The sequence below is a fragment of the Vanessa cardui genome, chromosome 22 (assembly GCF_905220365.1).
Source record: "Vanessa cardui chromosome 22, ilVanCard2.1, whole genome shotgun sequence".
Taxonomy (NCBI): Eukaryota; Metazoa; Arthropoda; class Insecta; order Lepidoptera; family Nymphalidae; genus Vanessa; species Vanessa cardui.
Genome location: NC_061144.1, coordinates 9488299 through 9509069, shown reverse-complemented (window position 1 = coordinate 9509069; position 20771 = coordinate 9488299). Strand labels below are relative to the sequence as shown.

Here is a 20771-nt window from a genome sequence, read left to right as displayed (position 1 = left end):
GACATTATTTTCTTTGTATAGTGATGCTTGGTTTTCGAATTTAAATTTAAATATTTCAAAATTATAGACAAATACAGTTGTCATTGCCACAATGAAGTCATTAATTTGTTAAAAAGGTCATATTGTTCTAAAATCGAAATTGTTTTAGTAAAAACATGCATCATTTTTCTAATTCGTTTTGCAATAATATCATCATTAGTAATCTTATGATTGATATTTTGTACGATGAAAGAACATTTCTCGCTGAAATATATTCAATAAATTAATTTCAATTTTTGCTGCCCGATCTTAAATTAACATTTTATATAGTATTCGATTTACTTCGAAGCATGTTTCCGAAACGTAAAGTGACTAGACAATAAGATATTTGAATAAATAACATAAATTAATATTAATAAATTTTGAACATGATTCCAAAGATTTCATTTTTATTAACAATCATTTCTATTGTTTTAAAATTTGAACTATTTGCATTATAATCGATGATATTTCAAGAATAATAATTATAGAAGTCTAAAATTTCCAATTATAAATAAATTTTAATCTTAATTAGTCAGGATAAAGTACCAACATAGTTTTTAGGCGGACATTATTCCGTATAAGCTTGTATGTAGAGAGATTAATGATATTCAGTATTGTTGGTTTGTTAGAAATGAAATTATTTTAATGATTTTATTTAATAATAGGCCGATATGACCCTTAATTCTTAGTAATTGTAAAGGTTATTTCAATTATTATTTAGGAAATGGTTTTATATGTACCTGGCAAGTTTGTTTTGAATTTAAAATTTAAAAATATACATATTGTGTTTATGTGATAGTTAAAATTCATAAACAATATATCGTAAATATTACTTAAGTTATATAATTAATAAAGTTTTCATTTAAATATTATATTTTACAATAAATTTAGTTTTTTTTTTTTAATTCTTTAGGCTCTGTGTATCTTAACCTTGGCTGACTAATTTTTTAAGAAAAAAAAATAGCAGCAATAATATGTATATTTTTATAAATTTATAACTTGCCAGTTACATTTAGTTAATTTATTTATTAAACTCCTCTAGTCTGCCCTTATCTGAATAGTATTTGGTCGTTTAATCTATAAAATAATTCATCCAATACTGTGCCCTTTAATAGAAAGCTAGTTAGCCTTTAAACAATATAGCCTAATATAAATTAGAATTAATTTAGAAAAATATATTTATTGCATTTTCTCATGTTAATAAAAAAACAAATTTTATTCATTTTATCATTAAAAAATATAGTTATTTTTATTCCACTATAATATGAAAGGAGCTACATATGCTTAAAGTTAATTTTCATAGGTTTTGAATGTAATACAAGTAATTAAATATGCAATACATTCAAATAAAAAGAAAACTGTCATTCCGCTACAAAAAATCTATTAGAATGAACTCTAAAACACTGCGACTACAAGATGGCGGCCGGTCGCCATATTGGAAACCATCAAAGGGCGATTATCAATCCAAAGTAGAGTTATTGTTGATGATTTGTCATTCGCTTAGTTCTCTGTATATATTATTTTATGCCAGTAATGTTGTAGGTTTAGTCCTAACACTTTAACTTCCATTAGATTCTTCACCTGATCTAACAAGATTGGGTTTTAGTTAATTCTATAAAATCTTTCATAAATTCAGTGTTAGGTGATAAAGTTTTATGCGACTAGACTTTCGCAGTAAAGAATATAAATTGCGTAGCATTATTCTAAAATATTGTAAAGTGTACAAAGCGTTTCCTTCTTCACTCGTAGTCAAATTAGAATATTTCTCATCTATTTGTAAGACGATATAGTTGAAATTGCAAATAATTAAAATATATATAACCTTTTTTGTCAGTAACTTTCAATTTTTTTTTATCCTGCGTCTCTTGTTCCAATGTCATTCAAACTCAGTTCGATTTGACATATAAAAAAATGTACTTAAATATCGTAAATGAAACGTATAATAAACTTTTTTAAAATATTGGCTTATCTACGATTTACGCACAAAAGAGATAAAACTGTAATAAGTATAGAAAAAAAATCTTTTGAAAATAGAATTTAGTGTTTATATTTTTCATTTGCGATAACGAAATAAAAGGCAATAGACGATCGTATTATTCCCAATATCATTTTAATGTTTGAAATATAGTATTTTATCTCGAATTTAAATTTTAATAGTTGTTATTAAGAATCATCAAAAGGCCAACAAATACATTATTTATCCCGCTGCCATGTAAATTAGGCTAGCGTAAATAATGACAACTTTTAGTCGCGCAACTATTGCCGTGTATAAATAACGTACTTTATTCAGAATAGCGCCAATTATAGACGGATCATTGTAATTTTAAGTGTCATCGCAAAAGTTGCGCTACCAATCGCTTGCAATCCTATTATAAGATTTGATTAAATGCTGAAATATATTATTTTATAAAATATTTAAGTAATTAAGAACATATAGATAATAGGTAGTAGATATAGCATTTCAATTTTTTAGAGAATTTTAACAATTCCGTAATATTTAAAACCAATATTTCTTATAATGTTTATAATTGGTTTTCAAATATACTGTTATTTAAATTATATACCAAAAATATTACAAAAAAAAGTTGTATGGAATAGAGATTCTGTAATAAATTGTGCGCTTTTTTTATTCGTCTTTTATTGACACTCACTTGACAGATTCTTTTTTTTCAGTAATATTATTGTCTTTTTAATTTTAGAACAGGAATACGTATCCATGTTTGAGTGTGTTTATGAGGGAGGTGTTTAATTTTTTATTCTTATTTTAATTTCAAGGGTAGATCCCGCTTGCTTATGAAAAACCTAAGGCGTCTGAAATGTTTACATTAAGGTCGCATTACCAATTAGATTAAATAGATTTAAAACACACTGTCTTCAGCGCGAGATGCAAGATGGCCGCATCTTGTATATCTTATTTTCCCGCGCTTTTTCGACTTGTTTCACTCGAGATGACAGATGTATAACTACACAGATAATATATATTTATATAAAACTAACTAAAATCTAAGTATCATTAATATGTTACTTAGATCTGTGTATACTATAATGTCTATAAGACGATCTCCGTGTTAGACTAGTGTGTGTGACACTGGTTTTTATGGATACGCTACTCCGAGGTCCCGGGTTCGATTCCCGACCGAAGTCGTAATAGAAAATGTTCGTTAGTTTTCTATGTTGTCTTGGATCTGTGTGTTTGTGATATCGTCGTTACTGCTGATTTTCCATAACACAACACTACTTAGATTGGGATCAGAGTATATGTGATGTCCAATATTTATATTTATTCTCTGAAATAATAATCAAAGGAAATTCAACACTAGGTAATGATAAAAATAAACATAATTTCCATTAAATTTAATCAATAAATTCATACAATCATAATACTAATGTTATTACCTACGTATGGTCGTTGACAAACAGATCAATGTATTTAGAATATCACAATACATTAAAATATTTACATCGAAAAAGACACTGGTTCAAAGATTTATAAGTAAGTTTAAGATTTAGTTAACTTTATACAAAGTAAATAGTCACCTTATAATTAAGTTAATATTAATTTGTGACTAGATATTATTTATTGTTCAATCATTAAGTACATTTATTTGATTATAATCACAATATTTAGGTACATCGCTTGAGCAAAAGAATACTGATGTTTTATAAGTTTTTTTTATTCGCTAATATTCAACACAATTAAGAGGATCATGTTCGTTGTTTAAATTGCAAAAAACAATCAAATAAATACATATTTGAATAACATACAGACTGTACTTTAAATACGAAACATTTTATTGAAAAATATTTTAGTCGTAACCGTCAAGTTTTATGTCATTCTATTTTGATTCTTAATTACAGTCCGTTAAAGTTTATTTCAATAAGTCATCTCAGTTGAGTTACGTTGGAGTCGTTACCAACAAAACGTCGTATTTAATAGTACATAAATATTCTCTTAAAATCTATCATTGGTCGCCTTTCCTAACTAACTTGTTTCCATCACTTAAACATTTCATAGTCTTTCCTCCGAACTTTTTCGTATAACTAACGGCTTTAACCTGCTCCTGAATTTGACAAGGCGTTTACTGACTTTGCCCGTTGAAGTAGGATTCCTTAAGTCAGGCATGGATTTGCTTTCATGCACTGGGATTTGATCTGAAGATTTCGTTGCAGTGCCATAATACCTTGGCATGCTGAAGTCGTTCATTTGTAACATCAGCGCTGACTTTTGTTTGATACTTTGCAAGCTAGTTTCGCCCTTATATTCAGTTAAAGAAGGACTATCGGCAAAGAATCTTGGTAAGTTATTACTTTTTATAATTGGCGTGTCTGGGAGAGAACTCAATTTAAGTTCGCTATCTGCTAAGGATGGCACTCCAACAGTTGATTTACTTTTGGTTAGCGGAGGCTTATCAGGAACTAGATGAGCTGGTATGTTCAAGAACGACGCGCTTCTATGCGGTACTCTTGCTAAGACCTTGTTTATTTTAATCGGATCTATATTTTTTAGACTTTCAACCCTGTTAAGATTCGGTTTTGCAAGTTTGCCTCCACTATCCGTTCTGTCTAAAGTTTTCGTGCTATTTGTTCGAAGTATTCCCTTAACACTTTCAACTCTTGGTAATGTAAGCGAAGAAGGCGTTATTAGTGCGGAGATAGGGTCATACTCGTATATAGGATGCTGTGTTGTTATTTTATGTTCATCTTTAATCGTTACCGTGCTCGGTTTTATTACGTCTTGCTTCTTAACAGCTACATTCATGACTAATCCTTCTTCAGTATCTTGAGATTTATTGTCTTCTTCCTCTTCCTCGATTTTGAATATGTCGTGATTCATAAGTAGTTCGTCTTTGAACATTATTTCGAAATCTGTTACTGGAGAGTCGACTTCGTCCTCGAAGTACACTTTTGTTCTGTTTGGTTTGTCTGATAAATAATCTGGTTCAGACTTCGTTTCCAACTCGTCTAATGAATTTGTGCTGCCTTTCTTTAATTCATGTTCATCTCTAAATATTAAAGATTTAGAGAAAACCTGTAATACAAATGATTATATAATTAAACTAAAACGTAGTATTATAATAAAAATCAACAACCTTTATGAACACTAGAAGTGACTTGAATTGGAGTGTCTGTTTGTAATATTAAAATAACCGTTTTCTACTAAATGCATTTGTATGTGTACTCGGTAAATATACCAATATGACATTTTATACAATTTTTATCAGTCTATCTGTATGTTTGTTCTGGCTAATCTCTGGAATAGCTGGACCGACTTTGACGCGACTTTCAATAGCAGCTGATGTAATAAGGAGTTATTTAGGCTACAAAAATAATTTATCTATTATATTCAAACGCGGGCGAAGTCGCGGCACAGATTTTTTTATGGTATAGGTTGGCGAACGAGCATATGGGCCACCTGACGGTAAGTGGTCACCATCACCCATAGACAATGACGCTGTAAGAAATATTAATTATTCCTTACATCGTCAATGTGCCACCAACCTTGGGAACTAAGATGTTATGTCCCTTGTGCCTGTAGTTACACTGGCTCACTCACCCTTCAGACCGGAACACAACAATACTGAGTATTGTTATTTGGCGGTAGAATAACTGATGAGTGGGTGGTACCTTCCCAGACGGGCTTGCACAAAGCCCTACCACCAAGTAAACAGCTAGTCAAAGACTAAGTTTTAAATATGTGAGGATATCTAGTTAGTAATATAATTTATAATAATTATGATAAGACAATTTAAGGAATAAGATATCATTGCACAATCCTCCTAATGGTTAGATAATAGTTCTTTCTATGTTTACCTCGTAAAGCTTATCGGCGTGTAGGGGAAGTTCATTGATCTCTCTACCAACGATCGCTCCCTGTGGCAGGTGGTTATTGTTCATCGGCTGTTGGGTGACCACGCTGTCGAGACTTGCTCCCATATTCGAGTAGCCGTTCCCGTAAACTTTATCATCTTCCAAACTGATAATTAGATAATTATTTAATATTAAAATTTGTTTTGAAACTCTTCTTAATTTAAAACAGCAGTCTTCGAAATGTAAAACTATATGATTTTCTTTTTGCGTATTCAGTGCAATGATATCTTTACTATTGAACACTTCTAACGTAAATCGGCGTGATGCTCTCTGTTATCGGGAGCTAAAAATTTTTAGCTTGTTTAGATAGCACTTATGTAATGTTAAAAGAGCTGAGATGGCCCAGTGGTTAGAACACATGCATCTTAACCGATGATTGCGGGTTAAAACACAGGCAAGCACCACTATATATATGTGCTTAATTTGTGTTTATAATTCATCTCGTGCTTGGCGGTGTAGGAAAACATCGTGAGGTAACCTGCATGTGTCTAATTTCATGGAAATTCTGCCTCATGTGCATTCTACCAAGCCGTATTGGAACAGCGTGGTGGAATATGTTCCAAACCCTCTCCTTAATGGATGAGGAGGCCTTATCTCAACAGTGGGAAATTTACAGGCTGTTACTTTACTATGTAATACATGCAATCGCAAATTTAATATTTTATATTACAATAACATTGATATTATTTTGACCGGCAGATTTTAATGATATGATTAAAAACATTATTTGTTAAATGTTTCTAATTTTATGTACTTCGATGTATACAATACACTATTAAACAACATTTATAGCTATTCATCTTAACATCAATAAAATACCTCAATGATTAACATTTAATGCATATGGTATCAAGATATTTTCCAAGTTAATATTTTATATATTACCATTAGTACATGTATAAAAAAAAAAACATAACAAACATTTTATATAAAGATTAATATCAATATACAATAAAAATAATAAGATAATACTCTATAATGATCTTATAAATATGAGCAAGTTTTATTTCGAAAATCATTAAAAAAGAAGTTTTTGAAATTATGTACAATGACGTATTACCATAATGACATATGTCTGTATGTATGACATATCTTACAAAAAACTGACGATACAAATACATTACACAAATTTTAATCCTAAAATATGTATTGCCTTACAATTGAATTAAATGAATTTCCTGTTCATTTTTATAAGAACAAACTTTATCCTAATACCCAAAACCACCGTTATCTATATTATTTCTCATAGCTTCATGTATATTTGCGATATATAAATGGATTTGTTCACTCATGAAGATGCATAATCATCATCATCATCATCATCAGCCCGTTTTAGTCCGCTGCTTGTCATAGGCCCCTCCAAGTGCACGCCACTGTGGTCTTTCTCCAGCTACTCACATCCAGCTCCACAATTATTGTCGATGAACGTTTTAGGTCCGTTTTAGGTTAGGTATTATAGAACGACTCTCAGTTATAAATGTAGTTTTAAACTAACTTTAAGTATTGCTTTCATTTTAATACGATGTTTAAAATTACTCTGATCAATCAACACTCAGCTGTTTCTTATTTTCGAATTACGTTTGATAGAAAATCATAACTCAATATCGATCTGATCTCAGTTTACGTAAAAGCTGTCAAAAATACTCTTGAATAGATCATTGATTGGCTTGTTGACAAAATGACGTCATAAGTGCTGAGATTAATATTTTCGAACGCATCGACTATTATGATGATTTATTTATAAATAGTAGATACGCAAGTATCATATAACGGTACTCAAGGGACACGCAAGTTTCTGATACAATGAACGTTGTAAGCGAGATATCGATTTTTCAGGACACGGTACAAAACATTATTTTACTATCGAGTCGAGATGGCCAAGTGGTTAGAACACGTGCATCTTAACCGATGATTGTGGGTTCAAACCCAGGCAAGCACCGCTGATTCACGTGCTTAATTTGTGTTTATAATTCATCTCGTGCTCGGCGGTGAAGGAAAACATCGTGAGGAAACCTGCATGTGTCTAATTTCATCGAAATTCTGCCACATGAGCATTTCACCAACCCGCATTGGAACAGCGTGGTGGAATATGTTCCAAACCTTCTCCTCAAAGGGAGAGGAGGCCTTTAGTCCAGCAGTGAGAATTTACAGGCTGTTGTTGTTAATATTGATATTGTTGATTGTATTCGATATACAAAATATAAATAGACGTTGGCTTACGTTAGCACCCGATTTGCAAATCTTGGAATTTGCGAATGTAGTAACGCGATGGGATGATCAAATTAGTCGCTTAAATATAAAATATATTAAAGTACTCTATGATGGGAAGCTTGTTAATGATCGATTCTATCCACACTTATCCTACTTGTTTAAACAAGTGAATGAAAGCTATTTGAAGCAAGGTACATTTGGTCAATGGAAACCAAGAATAAATAATCAAGAGTAATCTCCCCGCGAAATAAATATAGTTATAGACCTCAAAAAAGGATTTTTTTAAAATGTATCAATTCGAAACTTAAGTATAGTTTCAACTGTGAATAACTTTAAAACGCATTTATAAGTAATCTTTACTCTGTATGATCAAACATTTTGATGATCATAATATAAATTCTACTTGAGTGTTGTTCTGCTTAAATTTATTAGGTTTATTTTATTAAAGCACCAAAATAATATAAATTTGAATATTTAATATACTATTGGAGTATCAAAATTCTTCTAAAAATGGAAAAATATCTTATGTAAATTAAGATTTTTTTATATATCTAGTATAATTTGTGGCCATAAAGTTTTAATTGTATTGGAATTACCGCTATGTTATCTGCTGTGAATAAATCGTTATGTTTAAACGCTAAGTCGATTGTCAACGATAATATTACCTCGCTTTCTTTACTCAGAGATATGATATATATGTAATATAATATTATGACATATAAATCTTTGTGAAAACAACCGATTTAAAAAATAAATTAAAAGAGATGACAGTGACATTATTTTAATTAATAGTAACTGCTAGTATTGCCACTTTGCGATTTGTTTTTTTTTTGTTTAAATCATTCGTGCAAATATCGTAATGATACTTATATACTTTACTAGCGACACGCCCCCGCTTTGCACGATAGCAGTGCTGATACTAAATATACTGCAGAATGTCTTAAAATGTTCATACTTTTTCAGTCATTCTCGACTATATGTATAATACATATTATACATATAAACAGTACAGTCGGGGTAAGAAAAGGATCGTCACTTTCAGGTCTAATTTCGTGTGCTCAGTATGAGCGATAATCTGCTTTACCGATCGAAAGTGACATATTGCGACGCAATGATTTGACGTTTAGATTCAAAAGGTACTAAGTTTAATACTTGATAAAGGAATGAATTTGAAAACTGATGAATGTTTTCTTACTCTGTCTGTACATACATATAAACCTTCCTCTTGAATCAATCTATCTATTAAAAAATCCGCATCAAAATCCGTTGGGTAATTCTTTAATTACCCAACGGATTTTGATGCTGATTTTTTGGAACTTTATCCAAGCATACAAAGGGACAGACAGCGGTAAACGACTGTTTTATACTATGTAATGATGTAAACACACTTTTAAATCATCGTTTCACAAGGTTAGTTTAAATGCAATGTTACCAACGGTTCCACCAAGAAACTCGTTAGTTAGTATTTTCCGTCAGTTAAATTATACCCAAGTAATTATATACTAGTGAATTATTTACACTGTTGGTATAATTTGTAAGCTATTACATACGACAGGCGTATCCATGTGTTCCGAAGAGTTGAATCAAAAATGTCGTAACGCATAATTGTCCAATGGTCATTGACCTTTGAAATCGCAATACAACAATGGAAATCATGATCGTTTACCGCTTTGATTTGATATGAGTGGGTGGTACTTGGCTCAGCTTGCCTCTAAATGTACCACTAGCTGTTAGTCATTTAATTTCATTTTTCACTTTAAACTTTGTATTTTTTATTAACTAGTTGAAATGTTTATTGTACATATATTGGTTGTTACTTTCTAACGAAAAAATTGGATGAGAGTAATAAATTTTGAAAGTAATAGTATTCAAAACTTATCTAAATATGATGTTGCAATTGATTGATTCACATGTGATAAATTTTCATCTTATACGCGCAAGTTGGTTTACTTGATAAGGACAAGTCCTTTTGGACAGTTACCGCTTACTCATCAGATAATCTATCGATATTGAGTCAGTGTAGTTACAGTCTCTAGGGACTAAACATCTTGGTTTCCAATGTTGGTTGCACTATGATGTATGTAAGGGATGCTAATGTTTGTTGGCAGGGTATTGGGAAAGTAAGAGACGTTTAATATTTTTTACAGCGTCAATGTCTATCTATGTATGTATATGTAACTACCTATTAACATTTGGTGATTTTTTTTTTATGTTATAGATTGGCGGACGAGCATATGGGCCACCTGATGGTAAGTGGTCACCATCACCCATAGACAATGACGCTGTAAGAAATATTAACTATTCCTTACATTGTCAACGTGCACCAACCTTGGGAACTAAGATGTTACGTCCCTTGTGCCTGTAGTTACACTGGCTAACTCACCCTTCAAACCGGAACACAACAATACTGAGTACTGTTATTTGGCGGTAGAATAACTGATGAGTGGGTGGTACCTATCCAGACGGGCTTGCACAAAGCCCTACCACCAAATTAATTATTATGATTACAGTCTAGAGACCCATTTACCCATTATGATTTACCCAATATTTGTACTTGTACGGAACGGGTAACCTATGGTAAAAGTCATGAGTTCTAACTAATGCAGGTAAAATCAAAATCAAAAATGTTTTATTCAAGTTGACTTTTATAAGCACTTTTGAATCGTCACTTAACAACTATATTAAGTGAAGCTACCACCGATTCGGAAATGAGATTCTAACGAGATTAACTCGCAAGAAACTCAGTAGTTACTCTCTTATCCTAACTCGGCTTTACGGTATTAAAATCAATCCAGCATTCAATAGACCTTACAACATCAGAATAAATGTTTCATTGAAGAAATTATAAAGCATACATAGTAGGCATACACATAGCGCAATAAAGCTTATTTATACAACAAAATAATAAACAATTGTAACTTGTAAGCAATGTTCATTGTTCATTCATTCATTTACTACAATTATTTTATTTATAATGTGTTTACAATTGTTTACAATAGAAACAATTCTCAAATATTTGCCGTGATGACTTTGTCACAGTAAGTTTTCGATTGAAATTCTCATCATTTGATCGAAAAGGTGAAACTTTTACAAATAAGATAAGGCTGTTACGATACGAGAAATGCAGGGCTCGAGGAGATAAAAAAAAGGTTGTGACTTTTTGATCATCTTTCCTAGAACAGTCAACATCGTTGGCGAATATCAAAGCTGTATTACAAACATGAAATCATGAATTACTGATTAGTATTTCAACGGTCTTGTCAGTTATAATGGGGGTGCAAATAATAAATAAAGCTTACGAAATGCATTTTAAAGTCTGTGACTATAATGAATAATTATTAATTAAACTAGGTAATTAGGTAAACGGTTGAGACTATAACGTCACCCTCCCTCCACTCCAGTTCCCCACTCCTTATTTTTTCCGTTCACGGAAGAAAATTGCGCTCATATATCCTTTCTCCATACAATCGTGTTGTATATTTTTTAACTTAATTAATAATGAGAAGAAAGCCAAGAGACGAGATGAACGAGTGATTAAAACGCGTGCATATTACCCGACGATTGCGGGTTCAAACCCTGGCAGTAATACTTAATTGTCATAAGCTTAATTTTTGTTTATAATTCATTTCGTACAACAATAATTGGAATAGTTTGGAATGTTACAAACACAATCTATTTAAGATTAGTACTTTTGCACTCATAAAACAATTACGGTCTATATACATTATGTTTCGCGTAAATAGTTTCGAACAACACAAGAGATAACCTTGTACATCGCAACTAACGCTATCTGTGTATACAATATTGGTTATTTACTACTTGATATGAGCCTTATCACAAGTGGAAGATGTATTAGATTATAGCTGTTATCGTTTATCATTGCTAATATCAGTTTTGATCGCGAAATACAAGGGCAATATTGTGGTTCAGCCCTTTTTCATATAACTGGATTTATTGTTTGTTATATTATACAAGATCATAAATGAATGCGTGATTAAGGAGAAATATACATTATGTATCCTTGGTTTTAGGTATATTTTTGCTCTTTCTTCACCAACTTTTGCATCCGTTCCTTTTTTGAGTTTCCTCAAGATGTAATAAAATTATAATCAAATGAGAAGACATATGTACGTAATATGTCTGGAATGTCGGCATCGGCAATGAATATGAAAATTAAGTATTTTAAAAAATTTATTCTCTCTCTTCTGGTTTTTAGTCTCTTAATAAAAGTCAAAATTGAAATCGAAATTAATACTATCGTTGTATGATTTTATGCTCTAGCTAGAACTAAATTTTCCATAATGTTGTCTTAAATTTTCGCGATTATTACACATTTAAATAAAACTAATTATAACGGATGAATCGCGTATATTAATTATTTTTAAACATCCCGACGTTTCGAGCACTTTGCAGTGTTCGTGGTCACGGGTAGACTAAGATGACATTTGTCTATTTGAAGAACAAAGGAAATATTATTAACAACTACCGCCAATGATTTCTCAATTGATATCTTGAGTAACGTTCCGGTTGCACGCAGAAGGCACTAACTGTATCTTTAGGTCTTGCAGTCTGTTGGATTTGGGATTTTAAATTTTTAATAAGTGGATCCCAGGTGTTAGAAAGTCTCCAACCATCTTCTCTATTGAAGTTCGGATGTTTTTGAATTTCAATAGCCTCGCGTATCATTCTAGGAATGAATCTGTGTTCTCTAGCGAGGATCTGTGGTCAATCAATCAGGCAAGTAAGAAATTATTATTACAACTCATCCGAGAACATCGATTTGACGCGCGACGGTTAACGGATCAAATTGACAACCTAAGTAAAGAACTCGAGTCGCGATTATCAAAAACAGATTGGCAAAAATGCAACGATTTTACCAATAAACGAGCTGCTACAAAATATAATAACTTAAAATTAAAACAAATAGAAAAGTTCGAAAAACTCAGCGGGGTAAAATCAAATTATAACAACTTCAATAATGGCAACACCGGGGAAATTCAAAAACCTGCGCGTACGTCACTTGTCAATCTGTCAAAACAAAGTTTAGATGAATCGACTGTTGCGGTATTAAATAAAGGCTTAAATTTTGCACCGGCTCCATCCAAAATACCGTTTGAAGACATTATTTGCAATGTGGAGGAGTGTCTTTTCAAAAATAACATCACAAAGGAAGACTCGGAAGCTATTCGACAGGACATCTCGAGTGTTTTACGTCGAAGCCGGCCACCGAAAAGAAACCTTACTCGTGATGAATCTATTGCTCTGAAGAACCTACGCAACAATAAAGACATTACAGTCCTCCGAGCAGATAAGGGAAACGCGACCGTTGTGATGGATACGTGTGATTATAACCAGAAAATTTCCGCGATTCTATCGGATGTTAAAACTTATAAAAAAGTAAATAAAGATCCTACAAATAATATTCTTAAAAAGACATCCGCGTTAATATCAAAACATCAAGAGAAATTAAATCTGGACAAAAAATCACTCGTGCCTACATGTGCAAAGCCGCCAAAACTGTATGGGTTACCTAAGATCCATAAAACTGGTGCTCCGCTGCGTCCTATTGTAAGCCAAATCGATACACCAACATATAGTTTGGCTCAACACATAGCAAGGATATTATCACCCCTCCGAGGACACACTGCGGCGTATGTCAAGGATTCTTACCAGTTTGTTGGTGAAATCAAAGACCTTAAATTAACCAACAACGAGAAAATGGTTAGTTTTGATGTCCAGTCATTGTTTACATGCTTACCCATACAAGACTGCATCGAAATTGTTAAGAGGAAGCTACAGACACACAACATGCCTATTGAATATGCAGAGCTGTTACATCACTGCCTCACATCAGGTTATTTATTGTGGAATGATGAATTCTATGTACAAGTTGACGGGGTAGCCATGGGTTCCCCAGTATCCCCCGTGGTCGCCGATTTATTCATGGAAGACCTGGAGGAGAGGGCTCTTCGCTCCGGACCAATAACACCTAGGTTTTATAAACGGTACGTAGATGACACTTTCACAATATTACCTAGTGATCTAACATCTGCATTTTTAGTACATCTTAATTCTATAAATAAAAACATTCAATTTACTATGGAATTAGAGGCAAATAATTCTTTAGCTTTCCTTGATATCCTTATTATCAAGAATCCTGATAATACATTAAGTCACACAGTTTATAGGAAACCCACACACACCAACAAATACCTCAATGGTGACTCGCACCACCACCCTAGTCAGTTAGCTACCGTTGGCAAATCTTTGTTTCAGAGAGCCCACCATCTCTGCGATGCTGAACACCTAGAGGACGAGCTACGTCAGGTCAAGCTTGCACTCCATCAGAACAAGCTGCCCGTGCCTCGCCAGCATCGCAGAAGCCGTATCAAGCCACCCACAGTTGAGCGACAACCTGCATTTCTACCATATGTGAAAGGAGTTACAGACAGGATTGGCAACATCTTGAAGCGAGCTTCGATTAAAACCGTTTACAAGCCTCATAAGAAAGTGAGCCAGTTCTTGAGACCTATCAAAAGTAATATCCCTTTGCAAACTGCAGGAGTATATAAACTCGAATGTGAGTGTGGTTTATCTTACATAGGCCAGACAAAGAGAAGCATCGGTACCAGGGTCAAGGAACATATAGGAGATGTCAAAAATAGGCGTTCTTCAAAGTCTGCAGTCTGTGAACATGCTCTGGATAAACCTAACCATTTTATCCGATTTGATAAACCACAGATCCTCGCTAGAGAACACAGATTCATTCCTAGAATGATACGCGAGGCTATTGAAATTCAAAAACATCCGAATTTCAATAGAGAAGATGGTTGGAGACTTTCTAACACCTGGGATCCACTTATTAAAAATTTAAAATCCCAAATCCAACAGACTGCAAGACCTAAAGATACAGTTAGTGCCTTCTGCGTGCAACCGGAACGTTACTCAAGATATCAATTGAGAAATCGTTGGCGGTAGTTGTTAATAATATTTCCTTTGTTCTTCAAATAGACAAATGTCATCTTAGTCTACCCGTGACCACGAACACAGCAAAGTGCTCGAAACGTCGGGATGTTTAAAAATAATTAATATACGCGATTCATCCGTTATAATTAGTTTTATTTAAACTAAATTTTCCATCATCAAAATTACATGAGCGCCGAATTTCAAATTGAGTGTCAAATATTTTAAAAATTGTAAGACGTACATTTAATGATATTCCATATTTCACGAATATTATTTAGTCTTTAGGCAATACGCAAATAGATTTTAAATCTACATCCACTATACGATACGATAATTATAAAATACAGACTTTCTGAGATTCACAGAACATATGCTTATCAAAAAAATTTCTACACACAGAAACAGAACAGAACCAAAAATGTTAATATCACTATCTTAATTTATTTATAATAGTTATAGTAATTAATTTAAACGAATGCATATACAATTAAGTTAATAATAGGCATTATCACCTTTATGTAATAAATTGAAGCATTTAAACTGGATACAATTACTCGGTTTTACTAACTATAATACAGACTCGGCCTAGTTGACACGCATGAAGACGTCGTTTACTAAAACTTGTTTTCACATCAACATTATTATGTCATATTCGTATTAATATAATATGTTTTGGTTGTAATATATCTACAATGAGCTCTTATATTTTTAGGATTAGCATATTACGATGCATAAAATTTATATGAGCTGAGATGGCCAAGTGTCAAGTCCATTTTCTCCCAGACTTCATCTGACCATAAGTTCTAGATTTATTATATTACAGCATTATCGAATTTCATTATGATATTTGCCTGAAGATACAATGGGATAATTTACAGAGGTTGTTTGACTTGTCAGCTTATAGATATAGTCAATACTTATGTTGCTATTGAGTATTCAGTAAAAAGATCTTCAACGAACGTGAATTTTGTTAGTATACTTACTTATAAGTAGCGATTTTCTTATCGAAGCAAAATCTCTCCTCACAACACGACCAGTACATGCTTTCCAGACAGCTGAAAATGAAAATAAAACACTTGTATTATTAGTGTGACAAGAAAATCGTTATCATTGTCAATCGCAATCACAATCGTCTTCCTCTTGTCAGATGCTGATAGCAATACTGATTAAGATTTGCTTGGAATTCATATAATTCAATGTCAGTTGATACTAAACAAAAATTTGTATGTGACTATATTTGTAAGCCTTTTTAGTACTTAAGTTGGTAAAACTAGATGTTCAATTGTTTCTTAATTTTTATTGGCAAATATAAATAAGCTCCAAACAGTGAATGTTTTTCTTTAAATAAAAATTTCAAGGTCAACAAATCTACAAAATTTATATGTGAGTAGAGAGTGCATCTGATGTTATATACCTGATAATAATATACATAACTTATTGACGATTGTCGAAGCAATGTTTCTACTTGGTGATGGGTATCTGGATATATTTTATTAGATATTTTACCGCAAAACTACGGATTCTAAGTATTGTTAGAGTGACTCAGCCAGTCCAACAGGCACAAAGGACGAAGATCTAAGTTACAAATATTGAGAGCATTGGCGACGTGAGGAATGGTTAATATTTCTTTCAGCGTCAATACCTTTGATCAGCGGTAACCACTAACTATCGGTTGAACCATTTATCTATCCAATTAATTATAACGTAAAAATAATACCCTGGTCTAAATAAGAGTCTTGAAATTGGACACTTTTTTCTTTAATGCAAACTCCTTAGAGGTGTAACACTCCGTCATATTACTTGAACAATTCTTCAAATATTCAACTTTTTATACGTGTGTGTGTTCTATAATCATGTAAATGATATTAAAATTGCGAATGTGTGCCTTATTATGAACATTTCTCTTTCGTTACACTTATATCGCCAGTTAATGCTAAGAATATTAATGAGAATGATCATTCCGCCATAATACGTTATGTCAAAGCTACTATTGTGTGTTAAGTTTCTCTAGTTTTATCAGAATCAATCCAACAAATAGTTGCTTGTAAAGACATGTGATCTTATTTCGTTAAACTCAACAAATATATTCTTAGTATTGTTATACTCAATTTGTGTTCCATCATTTTTATAATTCTTAATATGAAGTTATATAAGTCTTCATAAATTGGAATCTTTTGTATGAAGTTTACCCAAATTTTGTTTCTATTTTTGCAAAGACCCACACGGATTTCCCCGTTCAAATTAGATCCACACCTGTTTTTCACACATGCCCACGATTCTTGAATTTTGTTGGCCTTCGTTTGCGTAGTGCTTAGAGTTAGCATTATTATATATATAATGTTTCTTAAAAAACTGTATGAACGAAGACAAAAAAGCTTAGACTAGGAAATTCACACAATAAACAATGCAAAAATATATATGATACAAAAACCTTTATTAAATATGTATATTTAAATCAAAAATAATTATGACTAATTTAGTGACATTTTAAAAGTAAATTAATAATCGATGCTAACAACGTTAAATCACTAAACAAAAAAAATACACTTAAAACATCCAATAGGAAATTAGTGTTTGAGAAACATTGTTGTTCATTGAAAAATATAAAACACTTAAAACATATAATTGGAAATTAATATTTCAGAAAAATTGTTGTTCATTAACACGTAACACGACAGCGACAGATTTTTGAAAAGACAAATTTTCCTATTTCGTGCTGTGCTTATCTAGACAGCTTGAATGTTATCATGATTGAACTCGGAAACCCCGTTCAGACGAGGAAGATTTACATCAAATCTCGTGATAACAACCAGTTTATGTAATCTTACTTAAGTGCATGAGAACAATGGTAAATTACTATAAAACGAAAACAGATCCTATATGATTGCATTTAATTAATGGGCTGACCTTGAGAAAAACTTCAGGAAAACCGTCACCACATACATTTTAAAACTAATCCATATAGTTTCCTTCGTATGTCCCTTGTACTTTAAACTGGTTAACAATTTTAAGCCGGAACTGATATGCAGTAAAGATATATAGTAGAATCATTTTTAAGTCGATCATCAATTAGGTTAATCCAAAAAGATCGATTCAAGTTAAAGTCAAAGTCAAAAACCTTTATTCAAAATAGAAGTGTTTACACTTTCTTATTGATTGTCGATAATCTACCACCATTTCGGAATATTATAATACACCTCAGACCTGAGAAGAACCGGCGAAAGAAACTCAGCGGGATTAATTCGGATGAAGTTTGAACGGCCCATTCAAAATTTAAACCCAGCATATGCGTCCGCTGCGCCACTACTCGAGCTGAGACGACTTAGAGGTTAGACACCGTGTATTTTAACCGATGATTGCAGCTTCAAACCCAGGCAAGCACCATTGAATTTTTATGTGCTTAATTTGTGTTTTAATTCATCTCGTGCTCGGTGAAGGAAAATATCGTGAGGGAGCCCGTACGTGTATAATAATAATTTCAACTAAATTCCACATGTATATCCACCAACCCACATTGGAGCGTGTTGCTCCAAACCTTCTCCTCAAAAGGAGCCTTAGCTCAGAAATTTACAGGCTGTTAATGTATGTTCATGTATGAAAAACTAACTCAATCTAGGATAGTATCGAACTGTACTTACTACTGGCATGATTTGCAAATATTCAAAAGCATGTTGGTGAGCTTCACATAGCGCCCGCAGACTGAATTATTTCACATCTTATTCAAAAGATGCCGCAAAGGAAAATCTGTAAAGAAATAAAATAAAGTTTATTACTTCATTTTCACTAATCTATTTCACTACTAGTCTCAGTATATATTTCATATCATCTCATATCTATTTAATTACTGGTGTATTTTGTGCAGAACAGGGAAAACGACCACCCAATAGTTGTTCTATCTTTCTAAAAACTGGTGAGTGTAAATTTTGTTCATGGTTCTGTTACCAAGGGAAAACTCGAGTCGTTTTACCAAAATAAAATTTATTAGCACAAATAAATTTGAAGAAAATGATTATTAGGTGGGAAATTCAGCATGTACTTATGGTTCCACGATCAAATACGAACTGAGGTTTAAATAATAAAGTATTTATTTAATTTATTTACCAATTAAAGGTATTTAATCATCGCTTAATCATTATTAATTCTATAATTGCAGTTAAGTAACAGTTCGAATATAGTGTATGCAGTATATCTAAGAAGGTTTTAAGGTTATTCCACCAAGCTACTTTGGAATACCAAAGCAGTTTGCTTACAAATGAGTTTATGTAACAAAATTAATTAACTCATTATTTTTTTGTTTTAGCTAACCAATCCTAAATGAGTGTACTCAGTAAAATTCAATTCAAATAAAAATACAATATAAACTAAAAACTATTTAATATAATATAATATAAATTGATATGTAAAATAAAACGCAGTGTGTGTTCCAATTAATAACTAAGATTCGTATTAAGTCATTTTATGAATATTTCTAGACTCGTATTTCCTTATATGAGACATAAATATTATGTGGAATGTTACTATAATGCGCAAGTTAATCTCATATTTTACTTCTTTTAATAAATTACTTATAAAAATAAATGAAAGAATACTGTTTTATCCTTGCAGTTTTTTCTCGTCTTTACCAAATCTGAGGTTTTTTTTTTATTCGGTATATGTACTAAGACAATTAATGGATAAGTTGCATTGAAAGACACATGCGCAACTTCTCACGATACCTTCTTTCATCGGACAGATTATAAGCACAAGACATCTTGTTTATTTATAAACATAAATTAAACGCATGGAAATTCTAGAAGGTGTGCTTGGATTTGAATCCGTAGGTCCATGTAGGCAAAACCTCGTAACAAAATCATCCAAAAATTATACGAGATAATTTTAAAGGTGATTTAAGAGGAAAATCAATTGATTTAATGTAATACCATCTGATAAAAATTTTAGATCTAAACAAGTTTTTATTTAAGATTAAAAAACTTGGAATTACCAAACGTACCATATTTATATCGATCTTAATAATACTAGTATTCAACATTAAATAAACAATTTAATAGTCATATTACAATAGCTTACAGTAAATTAATTAAAATATTTGGTCAAGAATAAAAACTTTTCCTTAATAAAAGACATCGGTACATCCCTAGGAACTACACTAACTAACTAGGAACTGGCTTACAGTGGTATGAAAAGTAAAGTCTACCGAGAAGAACCCGCAACAAAGGTCCTACCATTTAAGTACAATTACATTTTTATACATAACACATATTGGACAATATCACATACATTACTCTGATCTTAATGTAAGTTTCTAAAGCACTTGTGTTATGCAAAATCAGAGGTTACGACGTTACTATAAAAACCCAGACCCAAGACAATACAGAAAACTAATTAACTTTTTCTACATCGACTCGGCCGGGAATCGAAGCCGGGAGGGAGTGGCGTACCCATGAAACATGTACCGGTGTACACACAACTCGACTACGGAAGTCTTGCTTAAACATCCCACTTATAAATCAGGAAATACTAAGTCCAAGCGTTTATCTTTAAAAGATTATAATCTTTTATTGAGTAATATGTCATACTTATCAATGTTTTTTTGACATAAGACATTACGTATTCGTAAGTATTACGAAAATTTACTTATAGCATTTTATTTTTTGGAAAATGTATAAAAACGCTGTGTCATTTAATAAACATATTATGTTATTCCA

General features: G+C 32.1%; 1 protein-coding gene across 2 annotated transcripts in view; it reads right to left on the bottom strand.

Annotated features, from left to right (window-relative positions):
• Positions 1 to 3360: 3360 nt before the first annotated feature.
• The window catches only part of LOC124539386, a 54856-nt gene continuing 37445 nt past the window's right edge, over positions 3361 to 20771 (bottom strand). For both annotated transcript variants that reach the window (XM_047116774.1, XM_047116773.1), the window contains exons 2-5: positions 18705 to 18810; positions 16050 to 16121; positions 5833 to 5995; positions 3361 to 5050 (exon numbers count right to left, since the gene is read on the bottom strand). In XM_047116774.1, the coding sequence (XP_046972730.1) occupies positions 4031 to 5050; positions 5833 to 5995; positions 16050 to 16121; positions 18705 to 18736 (1287 nt within the window). In that variant the 5' untranslated portion in view covers positions 18737 to 18810 and the 3' untranslated portion in view covers positions 3361 to 4030. The remainder of the gene's footprint in view (positions 5051 to 5832; positions 5996 to 16049; positions 16122 to 18704; positions 18811 to 20771) is intronic.